This window comes from Tyto alba, unplaced genomic scaffold (genome assembly GCF_018691265.1).
Source record: "Tyto alba isolate M040663 unplaced genomic scaffold, T.alba_DEE_v4.0 Super-Scaffold_2, whole genome shotgun sequence".
Taxonomy (NCBI): Eukaryota; Metazoa; Chordata; class Aves; order Strigiformes; family Tytonidae; genus Tyto; species Tyto alba.
Genome location: NW_024881282.1, coordinates 58566117 through 58581931, shown reverse-complemented (window position 1 = coordinate 58581931; position 15815 = coordinate 58566117). Strand labels below are relative to the sequence as shown.

At 38.1% G+C, this 15815-nt stretch overlaps 1 protein-coding gene across 1 annotated transcript in view; it reads left to right on the top strand.

Annotated features, from left to right (window-relative positions):
- Window positions 1-15609, top strand: part of CNTN1 (contactin 1) — a 261654-nt gene extending 246045 nt beyond the window's left edge. Inside the window, exon 25 of the mRNA XM_032999800.2 lies at window positions 13025-15609. Within this exon, the coding sequence (XP_032855691.1) occupies window positions 13025-13104 (80 nt within the window). The 3' untranslated portion in view covers window positions 13105-15609. The remainder of the gene's footprint in view (window positions 1-13024) is intronic.
- The last annotated feature ends 206 nt before the right edge of the window (window positions 15610-15815 follow it).

Genomic DNA, 15815 nt, shown 5'->3' with positions numbered 1-15815 from the left:
CACATTTCGTCACAGTTCTAAGGTATTGCTATTGCTTCCTTCCGAGACTGGCTTTGACGACTAAGGTTTGACAACAAACATTTTCTTGAAAAACCATATTCTCCTTAATTTCAATTTATTCTCTTTTTCTTGTGTTCAAACTCAAGAGTACGACAGACTACAGAAATGTTTTCATATCTAGTTACATTTTCTTAGTCTGCATTATCCTACGGTGTTTATTTTGTCATTTATGTTTATTTATATGGGAAAGCCTGGATGCACACAAGGTGCGAATACAACAAAATTTCATTTTTATCCATAAGGCTTGTAAATAAGCTGTGTCATGGTGTTTGACAAGCTTTATAGCTAGAAATTGGATGTATGTCTGCATGGATTTAGAACAGAACAGAGGTTTAAAAGAACAGTATCATACAAAACAAGAGCAGGATAGGTTACTCATTATCAGAGAATACTGACAAGACAGGAATCCGTAGTTGCTGTGCATCAGGAAACAGAAAAAGTGGCCACTGTCTTGAAAAGGACCATGTAACTTCTGCTCTCATCTTCTGAGTTGCCACATGCCTGTCTGTGTGAGCTTGGGAGCTGCCTGCAAAATCCCCGCTGATGGCCACTGCAGTCACATGAAGGCGTGAGAACCCCTCAGTGCCCTTAAACAGTCTCAAAAAAGAAATCTACAGCAACTTCATACACCTTGTTACATGTTTTAACTTGTTACATGTTGGAGATTTTGCTGGCTATCCCCAAGCTTGCAAGAATGCTATAGGAAGGTGTGACTGTCACAGAAAACATATATTCTTGTTGGATCTCAGAAAGTAAAGATCCTGAATATAATATACTAAAAAAAATATATTGTAAAAGTATAGAAAAAATCAGTGAGGGTAATACAGCTATGGAGTGAATTCCTGGTGAGGTGTGTGAGAGAGGCAAGAAGTCTTCAGCTGGAGTAAGGATGGCTAGTAAGGTAGTCATGAGCAACAGGAAGAGGTAAGTAGGGAAAAATTACTCACTTTTCTTCACATTATGAGAATGATGGTACTCAGTAGAATTAGCAGGCAGCAGACTGAAAACTATCAAAATAATACCCTTTTGCATGGCACAAAATTAAATTGCGGATCTTCCTGTGACAGGATGTTGTGCAGGAAAAAGGTTACAGAGGCTTGGTCTATCAGCCCTTATTTAAAACTATGTCCTATATGCAGCCTTTGGCTCAGGAGCTACTGAACAGAAGCTAGAGAGTAGCTCAGGAGCTACTTTTACATAAGTGGGAAAGAATGTAAGAAGAAAGTTGTATTCTGCATGCCATGATTTTTTTTTTTCCATTCCACTGCATCTGTTACAGATCGCTGTTGAAGTCAGTGTCCTGAGCTAGACAGGCCTTTGGTCAGACTCACTAGAGCTGACCCTATACTCCCAGCTTCAGAAAAGTGTACTATGAAATGCCTGAATAATATTTAGTTGATGGGCAAAGAATTAGTTCTTCTTTTGAAGCCCTTAAATACTTTATATACTGTTTTCAGCAGTTTGGATGTTACCCACCAAGCAATGACTGACTTTTAAAATGTTTAAGCAGCAGAAGAAAACTAAATTTTGTTTCACTATGCAGTCAGAAATACCTTTTTAAAAAATTCAACAAGCTTTTGATTGCCATTGTTGCAGTAGGACCATCAATTAATCAATGAATTAAAGGTCAGACATTCAAACTCAGTTTGGCTGAGCTATACTTCTCCATTAATTTATCCATTCATTGAGATATATTATACGCGTACTTTCAGGTTTTTTATTACACCAACAAAAGAACACTATACTCCTCCCATTTTATGAAACAAAATGCTTGGTATTTTATATTCATGGTACTCTACCATTAGAAGAAGATGGAAAAAATCCAAAAGATTGTTATTTAACTCTCTTATTCTTAAATGTAGCAACATAACAAAAAAGAATATCACAGAAAAAATCACATAGCTCATAGAGTGAATGCCAAGATTAGTGTTTTGCTTTGACAGTGCAATCCCTTTGATGCATAATGATTTAATTTAATACAAATGCATATTCTGCTTTCACCTCTTGGTAGGACATTTAACTATTGAACTATATTTATACAGTATTTTTAATTACTTTGAGAAATCAAAGCCAGCCGTGTAGTGTTTAGAGTGATTTAAAGTAATCTTTGGAAGACTCATCTCATTAATTTTTTCCCCTTAGTAATCTAGACAGGATTGCAGACGTGATCACAGAGGTGAAGGAATAAAGAAGGGAATACTTTCTAGTCATGACAATTCTTACATGTTTTAATTTTCAGTAGCAAGATGTGGAACTGCCTTATTCAAATCCTTGTGGTATTTTGCAGTGCAGCAGTTAACAATCCATCTTACTTTTTATGAATGTCTTGGAGTGGTGGCATGCTCATACCTCTCAGTTTCGTGCACCTAACCTAGACAGACTCCTTTTCTTCTTAGTGAGGAGAGTGATTCAGAAGACCTGGGTTAGACATCTGCTGTAACACAGCTTTTGATGAAGCCTCTCTCTTACAAGAACAAAACCCAGTGATTCTCTGACAAAGGCAGTGGTGGTTTTTGAGTTACTTCAGTAGCAAGTCCAAGGGACTTCAGAAACACTCTTTGGTAGCAAGGAAGGTGCACAGCTCTGGTTTAGTATTAAGGAAGTGTCACAGAGTCTAGTTCCTTTAATAAACACCAAGGTTTAGCATGGTGGAGCGGGACAGTCTAACAGAAGCACATAATTGTATAAAGAGCAACTACAAAGATGATGAATCCAAAGTCTTGTTAATGGCAGAAGATACAATGTAGGGCAGCGTCCAGAAACTGCAATTTAGGAGGATCAGACTGGACATGAGGAAAAACTTCACCCAGAGGGTAGTACAGCACTGAATCGGGTTACCCAGAGAGGCTGTGCAGTTTTCACCTTTGGAGATTTCTGTGACTCAGCTAGGCAAAGCTGCAGCTGATGACATCCAGGGTTGGCAACAGTCCTGATATGAGTGGGAGGTCAGACTAGACGGTTCCAGATGTGTAACCTGGTACAACCAGGCATTTTGTTCTCCTTCGAACTCTATGACTTCCAGACTTCAGATCTACTGACAATACATTAAATGATGTTTCATTAGAAGTACAGTTTGTATTGTGATTATTTGGCAGGTTTGTAAGCATGTATAAACAGTTTTATTTGTTACTACAGATATAAAGGGCAAATAAAATCACATACTCACTAACTTGAACGTATCTTTTAAGTGCCAATGACCATACCAAACACTTGCATTTTTGGCATCTTTATATAGAGATAAATTTAGATATGTTAAATAGTGCATCTTATTACATACTGAAATGCTCTGTGCCCTTTTCAGAATACTTGAAGGACTTCAATGTCAGAAACTTCTTGCCTTAGATTAGTGCCATATATTTTACTTTCACCGTATTCCAAAGCCTGTTCCTAGAAGCAAGAGATGGAGAGTTGGCAACAGAGTTCTTAGAAGTAGGCATTGGAAAAGTGCTACCTGGTGTGTCCTCTGTGCCTATATTAAGCTAGTGGGAAGGAGAAATATTGCTTCTGTCAAAGTAGGAAATGTTAGAAGGATCCTTCATCTAAGTTCATGTGAATGTTTCAGAGTATCAGATTTGGTGCTTATGGCTCCAGCTGTAGAGTGGCTGAATTAAGAACTTTATCGGGAGAGAAATTCTAACAGAAGATCAATTTGAAAATTTCTTCTCCAGAAGCATGAAAATCTGCTTGATTTTTTGCTTTTAAACTCCTGATGTTTCTAAATCAAGGCTGCAAGCTATTTTGGAAAATATGTTTTAGAAAAATCCTTCTTTTTCAGTTCAGTAAACGAGAAACTAAGTGAAAGGCTACTTAAACTGTATTTTATGAGGGGATATTTAGATGATATAGGATATACATTGAAAGACATAATGATCCTTTCTGTGCTTAAATTCTGTAACTCAGCATTATTTTCTAATACTGCTGAGCAGAAATAAGTGAAATGTAGAATTTAATGTGGCAGCATAAGTCACTCATCTGAAAAGATGAGCAGCTGTTTAAAGCTGGGTTTAGGCACTGCTGGCTCATTTAGATATTATCTGTAAAAAAATGTCTCCCTCATTTATTTCCACAGGATAAGGTTTTGTCTCTCTCTCTCTATAAAAGAAGTATTTCATTAATCTCTAAGTTGTTATTTTCTATAATAATAGAACCCAGTAATGGGTTGTTTCAAATCTTTTTCTGACATTACACAGTATGGAGGTAAAAGTTTTATCTGTCTTTAAAGGAAGTGTTTGCACACAATTACAATGGCTGTTAGTACTTCTGTATCATGACACTAATGTGTAAAATGATGTGCTCAGCTGGAGGGGAATGTGATACTAATCACAGCCTTTTCTACATGTACATACAAAGTCCTCACAATCCAGAAATTACTTTGTTAGAAAGCCAAATGGAGTTGCCATCAAACTAGGAACAATTTCTACACTAACCCCCTGCTCTTCGTTTTGTATGTGTTCTTACTAGTTTCTCTCTTCATCTGTTTCTCCTTTTATTTTACCTTTGTTTGGAACTGTACAAATTGGAGCATTCCCAGTAAAGGTTCTGTATTAACAAGTGTACTTTTTCTCTGGTTTATGCAGTCCTCTACGATGCTTTATCCTGCCTATTCCTCTCTGTCTTTTTTACCAGAGATGCTGCTACCCAGCTACCTTAGAAAATTACATTGACCTTCTGGTTTAACAGTACCCAATTCTTCAAAGGATATCCTTATCAGTAAAAACTACATTATTCTGCTCTGGGGAAGCACATACTAGGCCAGTTGATTGCTTTCTTCTTTTCTGCAGTAACTTCTATGCCCAATTTGAGATTTCTTCTGCCTTGCTGAACAGCAAGGCCAAATTGAAGCTGAGCTGTCCTGCTGGAATAACTTAATTTCTTTGCTGCTCCTAGTTGCACTAGGCCACTAGTTACACTGGCTGCATATTCTCCATGTTGCTCCCCAGCCCTGGGTGATTCATGTTCCCATTTTCCCTTGCTTGCTGTGCTGCTGCAGTCAGGGAGGGAGGCTGTGTTTTGGCAGCACTGCCTGCCTTCTGCTTTACCTCCCTCTCTCTGAAGCGCTGTGCTGGTGATGGGACCCACCTGTACATGAGGACTGTATAGCACATGGCCAGTTTCATGAGCACGAGCCCTGTGCTGTTCTGTACGTGCTGTGCAAGCCTCGCCATGCTCTGCAGAGGGACGGTGGCCTCTCCCTGCCACGAAGCAAGCACTGTCATCCAGCCTCTTGAGACTGGGCACTTCTACTCCTGTAGAACCTGAAGGCCTCCTCCTTCATCTTCTGATGTGTAAGCCAGCTTCCAGGATGAAAGATGAAGATTTTTAAGGCAGGTTTTTAAAGTACCTCAGTATTTATATATGTGCTACATTTGTTCCCAAGAACACAGAAAAACCAAAACTATAGCATTTTTCCCATTAATTCACCACCATTATGCACCTGAAGAGTTTCTACTGTCCACCCATCGTAATGTGTGGTTGTTTAAATGTGGACTATTTGCAAGTGAAAAGGAGTAACACATCTGGTGTATTACTTGGGATGAATTTATTCGTAAAAAATATACACAAATTCCTATTTTATTGAACAAGGAAACTCAGAAATCCCCAGACATGCAAGCTGGTCAACAAAGATCTGTCCTTCTTTTCAGGGTTGCAATGAAGCTTTCTCTTCTGGGCACCCATTTTTTTTCCTGAAAAAGTAGCCCTTTTTGATGAAAAACCTGTCAGTGACTTCCTCAGAGGATGATCGAATTCCTCTGAATATCAACCATACTTTCTGAGGCAATGCAGAATACATTTGTGTGGGAACATTCACAGCCAAGTGTTTTGCCATACCAGACAATCAGTATAATCACAGATAAGCTTTTCTGTAGGGGTTAGCTACCAAAACTCGCTCCAAGCTCCTCCTGCTGCTTCAGCAGGCAGTTTCCAGCAGTGAACACCTTGTCCTAGTTGAGTACATGATTCAGCCTTAATTGGCTTGGCAGTGCTCCTGGTGCTGCTGGTGAGCCAGTTTGTCTGGCATGACCACTCAGAACTGGAGAGATGGGGCAGGTGCTGAGAGGTATAACAAGCCTTTAAGTCATGTAAGTGATCCAGAAACTCACAAAATTCATGTGAAGTACAACTACAACTGTTTCCTGAGTCACAGGAGGACCTCCACAACTGTTCTTGAACTTTTTTGTATAGTGCTTTAAAAAGAGTACATTTTAAAAATATTGCCTGTGGTCTTCTACTTAACTCTCCATGCAAAAGAATCTGTAAGGAACATTATTATATGTGAAAGGAGAGAGATATCTGAGAAATAATCTACATTTATTGGCAACTAAGTAATAGCCCACCGGCTGGAAGTTATCTCATTTTCCTCACAGTCCAAGGCATCTTTTCATTTTGGCAGCCCAGGTCTGTACCAGGGCCAGAGTCAATGGAAAAGAAGCCCCTGCTGCTGCCTGCCAATGCTGCCAACATGCCAGGTGCCATTGCCAGAACAAAACAAGGTTCACTTGGCTCTGGCATATGGATTTTCAAGTAGGAGAACACCATGGAATGGACAAACCACCCAGACCATCAGCAGCGCTTTAAAAATGTATTTTATTTTTTTTTTTCTCTTTTTCTTATACTAGTTTTAAGACTGTTCTGCAGATGCACAGCAAACCTTAACACAACACAAAGCATGGGCAGATGCACAGACAAGATTATTTCCATCTTATACATCTACTCTGCTGCAAAACAGTCATTCACAAGGTTATGAATTACTCCATAGCACCTTTCTTGAAAGGTTTATGGCACAGGCAAGAGGAACATTTCCTTGTGCCCAAAGAAAAGTATTCCTAGACAAGGGAAAGTTGGACCCATGACTTAGCAGTGATGCCAGTGATGCATGATAAGCATATTCTAATTAGTTCAGTTATTTTCCATTTACCATGAATAGGGATAGCAGAATTTAAATCATGCCAGCTGATACTACCTATTTATTTTGCAGTAGTCTTTCATAAAAACAATATTTCCAGCTGGGACAAGTGGAATTTCTTTTCAGAAGCCAGTTGACAGAACTACGAACCCACCCATTTCTTCTATTAGTTTAACCTGAAGAAATTGCACTTCCTCCCTTCCTGCTTATCTGTCCTACCTGTGTAAATGTGAAAACACTCAGAAAACAGATATTAATGAAGCCTAATGGATGCTAAAGAAACTAAAAAATGGAGCAGGAAAAATCCCTTTTATTTTCTTTAGGTGGCCTAATTTTTTCCCAGAGAAGTGGACAAGCTTAGTTAGAATCGAGGAGAAACAGAATATGAGAAAGCTTTGCATTTACCTTTCTTAAAGTAAAAAAGAAAGATATAAATATAGACAGCTGTGGTGAAAGATCAGTCCTTGGATCCTGAACCAAATGGAGAATATTATTTACAGGAAAATGGGTAGGAATTTGGCCAAACTTTCATAAAGAAAGTAAATCTATTTTGCAAAAGACACACAAAGGCAGACTTATTTTTTAACAAGTTACAAAATTCACATTACAAACTTAAATCCTTTGTGAATCCTAAAATACCAGTCCTGGTAAGAAAAAACTCTTCCTTACTCTTACTAAATGTATGATAACTTGTATCATGAAAAATGTGTTGCAGTGACTGTATCATTCAGATAGTTGGTCTGCATCTACCTGAATAATTTGTGCAGCACAAGAGAAGTAGATCTGTAGAGAGAAACAGCAGCATTGAGGATCCAGCTCCATACTATATGTTCATGTCAGGTTTTACTTTGCATTACCTCTAATCCAGTCCTGCACAGGGTATCCAAGGGGACAGCTGAGATACTTTAAAAGCACACTCTTCAAACTAGAACAGTCTTGATGTTCAGTACCTGGAAACTAAGAAAACTGATGTCATTTAATATAAATTAATTCTTGAACAATCTTTCCTGACAGCAAAAGCAGAGAAAGAGTTTTTCCACAGCAGCATCAGCTCATGATTAGCCAAGGAATAGCTCGTAGTTTGTGTATGTTGGCAGGGCAAACACTTTCCCACTCAGAAAGAGAAGTTATTCATGTATGACAGCTTCACAGATGACCAGTAACTAATTTCCTGGTTCACAGATCTGATGAAAGTAAGATTTCTAAACAGGCCTCTAGATTATTATTTTTTTACAAGCCAGTATAAAAAGATACTGATGTTGGGAAAGGGGCCAAAAATGTCATATCATAAAGATAAGTAACATTTAAAGAAATAATGACGTATTTTTAATAACAAATTGTTACAAAGGCTTGGGAAATACATCAAAGTCTGAACTGTTTTAATGCCTGTTTCATTTAGGCATTAAATTGATTTAATTTCTTTTGAGTATAGTTGGAAGACTGTTGCATACTGTTCAAGATATCAGTAAAATTTAGGATCTCCATTCAGAAGTGTAGAAGATTTCATCCTAGACTTTATGTGATTAAGATGACGACACAGAATTTACAATATAAATAGCAAGCTGTAGATTAGAGAGACTTTACCAGGAGCTCCTGTGATATGCAAACATCTTGCTGAAGGAAAACCCATCCAGCAGTTATTCTCTTCATTTACTCAAACAACGACTTGTGAGAAAGGCTGCTGAGGAGACAAGAAAACGGTTAGTTAACTGCAGGCATCTCATACAAACTGTATTCAGCGTTAAGCTACATTCTGAATATATATATGTTTCTGTAGGTAGTTTAGTCCTGGGCTTAAAAATACCAATTACAGGAACTCTATAGCAGACAGTAGTAAGGCCTCCATGGGAATACTGCAAGATTTCACAACTTTTGCTTGGCGCTGTTGGAAGAGAAACAGATTTAAGGTGTGTGTTTCATTGTTTATTTGAAATAAGTGAGAACTCTTGATATGAAGTCCACATACGGTATGTTAGAGTGGTAGTTAGGTCGTGTGATACTGATTTGGTTTTGGCCTTGACTTTGATGACTGTAGTTTGCAGTTGCATGCACTCTGGATATGCAAGATTGCTGGTTGAGAGGAGAGATAACACATTATAACACTGAGGAGTGAATGATTCTTTACATGCTAAATATATTCAGCCCATAGCTGGCCAGACCTCAGAAGGAGCTTAATAATCCTTTTGTTTTAATTTACATCCACATTTTTATTTGTACACATTCATTAAGTCCTTATCTGGCATTTCTCTAGTTTTTAAAGATTGTTAAAACTGACAGATCACAATTGCATTACTGCACAGAATTAAATTTTGTAGTCTGTACTCAGGCAAAACTTACATTAATTTCCATTCATGAGCTGCAGGAGTGTACTCGCTGTCTTGTACTGCTGAACGGTTTCCAGTAAAGTATGGTTCCTGACATGTGGGTCAGTAATCTAACACGAAAAAAGAAGAGATGATCTGTTTAATGTGCATTTGTCCTCCTAATGGTCTGTTAATGTGATGTCTAAGTGTAGGATTTGCTTCATTGCGGTAAGCTGTTATATATTTCTCTGCAACAGTGCCTAAACGTTGTAAGGAACTGTTGTAATGGGGTGAATTGCAATTCATTCTGGAGCCAGCAAGCACGTCTTGAGGGAAGATTTATTATTTCTTTCTCTTTGTAGAATAGTTACATGCAAATAGAAATTTCCTCATACTCGTTCACCATTCAACTTCACTCAGCAAACTTTTTTTCCTGTTTTCCTTCATCAGAAGCATTCAAAATGTGAGTTTAGTTGTCTTTCCAACTGTATTGTCCTGGTCTGACAAAGGCAGATTACATTTTCTGTGGGTATTCTTAAATATGAAATCTGGATTATTTTTTCTACGGCTATTATTCATTCATTGAAAACTACTACTTTGATATTTAGGGATAAAGACTACAGAAAAGATTAATGTGTCTCATAAATCACTAAAAAATACAGATGAATATATTCCCGTACTTTCACAGTTGCCAAAATGTGCAGTTGTTATGTAAGAGAATATATTTGAACATCCATTTATGTTCTTTTTAAGCATAAAATTCCTCTCTTTATGGATACATACAAAAGCAATCTTCCAATATTTTTCTTCATTTTATCTTTCACTGAGGTGGATGTACTGCTACCTATAGAAAAAAATGTACTATTTGTAGAAATGTACTTTCTACAACTGAATTGAGCTGATGAAGAAGGATTGGTAGGTCTCTTGTCTTGGTTTTCCAGGTGCTGGGATATCAGAAAGGATTTAGGAAGAAATCTTGTCTTTGGAATGCATCCATACAACAGTAGGGGAAGGGGTGAGAATGAGAGCAGAGAAGGGTTTTGGGGTCTCAAAAGCAAGAGGAAGAAGTGAAGTTTAGTATGGGGGACAGGGAAGAGAGTGAAGGTGCAGAAAGACTTGATCTGAGTGAGGATCAGGGTCAGGAGGAATAGGGTGTTGGACCTAGAAAGAATGGGGACAATTAGAGGAATATGACTGAAATTTAAAATAAATTCTGTGAAGAAAGCTCTAAAATTCTGGTTTCATGGACTGACTTTCTCCCTGGTGCGACAATGGAGAAACCAGGATCATGTGAAAATACTTGTTTCCACCTTCTGTGGTAGAAACAGGAGGGGAAGTAATTGTCTCCATCTTGGAGGCTGTCTTCTGAATATATCCCTGGTGGGGTCTACATAGAGCTTCATCCATGTGTCAGGAGACACTGCCTTTCAGATCTGCCTTTCTAATAGCACTTAAATTCCCTGCTGAAAGCCAACTGTAAACAAGTCAGGCCTTCTGGTTGCTAGTGGCTCATGGTCCCTTTTTTCTTCTGTGATTTGCTAGGTGACAGACTGTACATATTGGTCACCTCATAAGCATACTGGCATACTTCTGTTCCTGAGACAGGGAGGGCACACACTCCTCTAACACCTTCTCTAGGGAAAGAACTCCTGGATGAAAGATATCTTTAGAACCAGCTCTCTCCAGTGGTACACATCTACTGTATATCCAGGGGAACATGATTGGTCCCACCTTACCAGTGCTCAAGATTTAGTTGGGAAGTACTGTAATAAGACAGTTGTGAGGGAAGAAGACTAAGTGCTCTAGTTTGAGGCATGCTCCCAAATGGCTTTCCAAACAATTGCCTGAAAACTGCCATTGTTTGGAGTGGGGCTGATTAAAGCCAAATTAGGAATGGAGATAGTGCTATGAATATGGGGAACTGCAGATGAAGGCTCAATTAAATGGCTCTGCAAAGAGGAGAAGCTCTGCCCAGTACAAAAATTGGGAGTGTATATGATCACCCTTAGTTAAGACACACTTGGGGGACAAAACTTTCATCTTGGAATTGTAAACAGTACACGTATAGTACATCAGAGGAGATGCTGATCAGAAGGGCATCAGACCCACAATGTATTGAGACATTGTGATAAGCCCATCAGAAAAAATCCCTGCAATTATCTATGTAGGAACCACAAGTGATTAAATACTATCACTTTCATATATCCATAGCTAATTGATGAGCTGGTAAACTCCAGAGTTTTCTGATTTGGACTTAGTCCACAAACTTTATAAAAAATGCCTTCTGTTACCAATCAATTTAATTTCAATCTAGTTTCCTTACTTTTTCCTTGTTATTGTGGGTAAGAAGTACTGTAAGAAATAAATACTTGAAGGTAACTTACAGGTGTTTATTTGGCCAAATTCTCAATTCAAACGAGCATCTTGTTCACCCTCGAGATCTTGTTTTGCTAACTTTAAATTAATAAAGCACCTTATTAATAGGAAGTTTGAGATAGACACAAGATGAAGAATTAAGCTCTTCATTTATTCTGTAAGATGCAGAAACTTCTGAGGCAGACATGTAAAACCTCCAGATCTGTCTTTCTAAGAGCCTTCATGGTGCTGGACCAGGTAATGTGGTTTACTTGTCCTTGCACGAGGCCTGAGGAGAAAATATGAATGCTCTTTTGGGACGTTAAATTCTATGAAAGTATACTTGACATTCATCATACCATGTCTGTTGTTGGTAAAATGGGGCTGCCTGATGAAATCTGAGACGTTTGGTTCATGTGTTACCTTTTCAGTATAGTTCTTCCTCATTCAGAAGAACATTTTCTGGAGAGCAGTCTGGTGGGACGGTGCCAGCAGCTCCTCAGGACTGTCACCACCAGCTGTAAGCACTCTGTCTTTAGTCAGTGTTCAACAGCAAGATGAGCACTAATCTGGGTCCCGCGCTGCCCACCTGCCCATCCTAACCTGACAAGCTCCCTCTGGGATGAAAGAAGAGCCCGTTCTGCAGCTCCTTTGGCCCATCTCCAAGACTGGCAGCCAGGTGCAGTTTGGCTGGGTTATTTTCTCATATAGATGCTTCTTAACAGGAAGCTGGACTATGGCAACATAAGCCATTTAACAAAACAGCGATTCTTATGCCTGTTTGCCAGAGAGAGACACGTAAAATTTGTAAGCTGTCAATATTTTTTTTTTTTGTCTTAAAATATTCGTTTAAGAAAGACTCTTGTGACTTTAACAGACATAAATGCCACACTGCTAGAAGTCAGCCATCTGGACTTTGTAATCTGGCAGGTAAACAAACGAACCAGGCTCTTTGACATCTCTCAGATTGTTGCTGATCATATGAACATTAACATTTCCAAAGGTGTCTCTTTGCTTCATCACATTTCAAAGACTCCATTAATTTTGTTTTCACATGTTTAAATATTTATTTTGACCCTTTACCTCCTGGTATAACCTCTTGGCTTGTTGGACCAGCAAAATCAAAATACACTGCTGTGTTCTGAATGGCCTTTCTGCTCCTATAAACCTGCTGCATAAACAGCTCTTGCCAAACAAGAGGGCGACTCCTCCACTGTACTCTCACAAGTCTCTTTCTCTGTTTCCGATTATCCGTACAGGTAGGGGCTGTGCTGAGATACTCCAGCTGGTTTTCCAGCCTTCATACCCGGCGTTCCTGCTCACACCCCAGGTTGTTCCCCACCCCCCCATGGGTAATGCTGAAGTAAGACCAACACCCTGTTGTTATCTGTTCAACGCACAGGTGCCGCTGCTGGAGTACCGACTCTGCTCTTGGTCCTGGCGGTGCCTGCCCTGGGTGTCCTCGCCTGCTCGGGATTCTGAATGTAGCTGGATTTACCTTGTCCTCCGCCTGACACAAAGGACTCCCTTTGAAGAGGAGGACCACGACTCTTTTTGATTCCTGTGGCACCATCCCAAGCCAAATAAATTACACTTTAAAATAAATTACCCTACCGATTTCCTATGAACTTTAAGAGGACAGAGGCATCCAGGAACTCCTTCATGAAGTAAATCAACTTTTGAAAGGCTAAGAAATATTTTTAACTTGTTCCAATATGCCTTATAAAACACTTATGCTGATCTGTGACAGTTGCATGATTCGGTCCAATGGGGCAAGTTACAGTGTTAAAACCCAATAACATAGGCTGTACAGTGAAAGTAAAATCACCATACGTAGGTGCTTTAACTTGAATAACAAATTGTGAAATATAATAGAGATTGAAATGTTGATTGTATGTGATAAATGTAAGAGTACTACGTCCGTCTGTACTATCCTATATGTTTTGTGTACTGCATATTTTTGAATGGCCCCATCATCATTTATTGGGATTACTGGTTTTTAGAGAGACAGTCAAAGCAAAAACATTTCATTTTTCTAGAGCTGTATTTCTTGAGGCTATTGGATAGAATTTCAAGAATTTGAAATAAAAGGCAGTGACAAGGGATTTTTTATTTTAAGGATGTTCAGAACACCTGAGATGTGCATAGCATGCTCAGTTTAAAGGAATTTACCTGTGCTTCAATGACACAAGATTACCATATACTTTTCGTAAGGCAATTCTGTTGAAAAATTCTGTTATGGTCGTTGTTGCTGATTTTAGGAGTCAAATTTCAGTTTTCAGGGAAGCAGCGTAATGTATTGGTTTTGATTTAGTGTTATTACTATGACTATTATTAAGGTAGCAATATAGCACTTAGGAGTTTGGAGATGGAGTCCATGTTAAGATCAGCCAAGTGGACCATGAAATGGTAGGAAACGTATGTTATTTTTTAAAGCGAAAAGATTTAAAATATAAAAGAAGAAAAAGATATACAATAAATGGCAAAAACAGAGTAGCACAGTAAAAAAATTATTATATTTACATTTTTATGCTGCAGATGCCAGATGTTACCTTCTTGTAATGAAGGCATACATTTGGGAGAATTATATGCTTTTTCAAGAACTTGATATTATTCTAATGTTCATAGTGTTGTAAATAAGAGTTTTAAAGTTCTGAGACCATATCCCTATTTGATAGAGTACTGAATGATCCAACTGTGTGTTAGTACATGAAAGTCAGATCCCAACTGTGAGTCAAAGCTAAATGTTTACTATGGCCTTTGCAAAATGGGAACTCTAATAGAGATAGAGAATGTTTTTGTTCTGACTGTGTCTAGAGTGTTTCAGTGTTGGGTTTTTTGTTGGTTTGTTTGGTTTTTTTTAAGTTGTTAAAGAAATGCACATTCCTTTCATTTTCCATGGTGTGGTGGGAATTAGTTTGAGTGTGAATGTTGGAGAAACACAGTGATATTGAATCAGCTGGCTCAAGTAATAGTGCAATGTCTGATGCTTCAAGAATTATAAGCTTTGAATCATATTTTATTAGCACAACCTTGCTAGCTACTTAGAAATAGACTTTATCTTTTTAGAACTGATACTGTAGAGGTCCATAATAATAATATTTACATGAAGCAAGAATAGGTCTATTAATAATTTACACCCCCTTCTTTTATTTGTATAATTTTGTACTATATATTTACATGTAAAAGTGTAGAGTCTTCATTAAGAAATATCAATAATACTGTTTTTGTTTAATTTTAACTATTTGTTACAAGATGAAAATTTTTTAAATAGGTGAAAGTGGTAACTTCCCTATAGAGGAATGTCAAAGTGTCAAACACTACTGAGTTTCATAAATTGTGTGTAATTATTTGAAAGAGAAATGAGCTGTCTTCATACATAAGAAACTAATACGCTGTAAGCCTTCTGTACAAAAAAAATGTGTTTTATTGTGTTTCATTTGGTTTAGTTCTTTTGCAGTATGACTCATTTTTATATAATCTACAACCACAACTAAATATTTTGCCAAATGCATGATTGCCTTTTACTTTTCTAATACAAGGTGTAAAGAGCAAAACTGTTTAGTTTTTGCATGGAAATGACCTGGGAAGGAAAGCCACTTCTTTTTTTAAATCAGCAGCACAGATGAGGTAGGTCTCACATACTGATCAGATGGAGATTTTTCTGTTTCACGTAATTGTGTTAATTTGACTGGGACCTTCAGTTTAAAATCGTTGTCAAGAAAAACTAACTAATGTATCATCTGCTTTAAAACGCAAGGTTCTTAATTAAAGTTTATATAGATAGACATACTTGTTGTTTCTTTATATTTCAGGAAAATTGATATTACTATTATTTGATACTGATGAATATTGAACTGTTTTTTAGTTACTTTTTATCTTTTTTTTTTTTTTTCAAATGAGTAGAGCAGGACCGTGCTTTGTCCTTTTTATGAATGAAAAGTAAATTACAATTAAATAAATGTATTAATGTTACTCAAAATATAATAACTGTCTTTTGAATTGGAGCTTTCTAATTTCCTAACAGTGATGTGGTCATCTGTGACAGCAAGGGTGTGGATGGAATGAGGTCCTGTGTAGCCCTGCCCTGCCCTGCGTTATCCCTGCATGGGACGAGTGCTGGCAGGGGGGAGGCCCAAGCACGTGGCGTGGCAGGGGACGGAAGCTGAGATCATTGTAGTGACAGAGCGAGG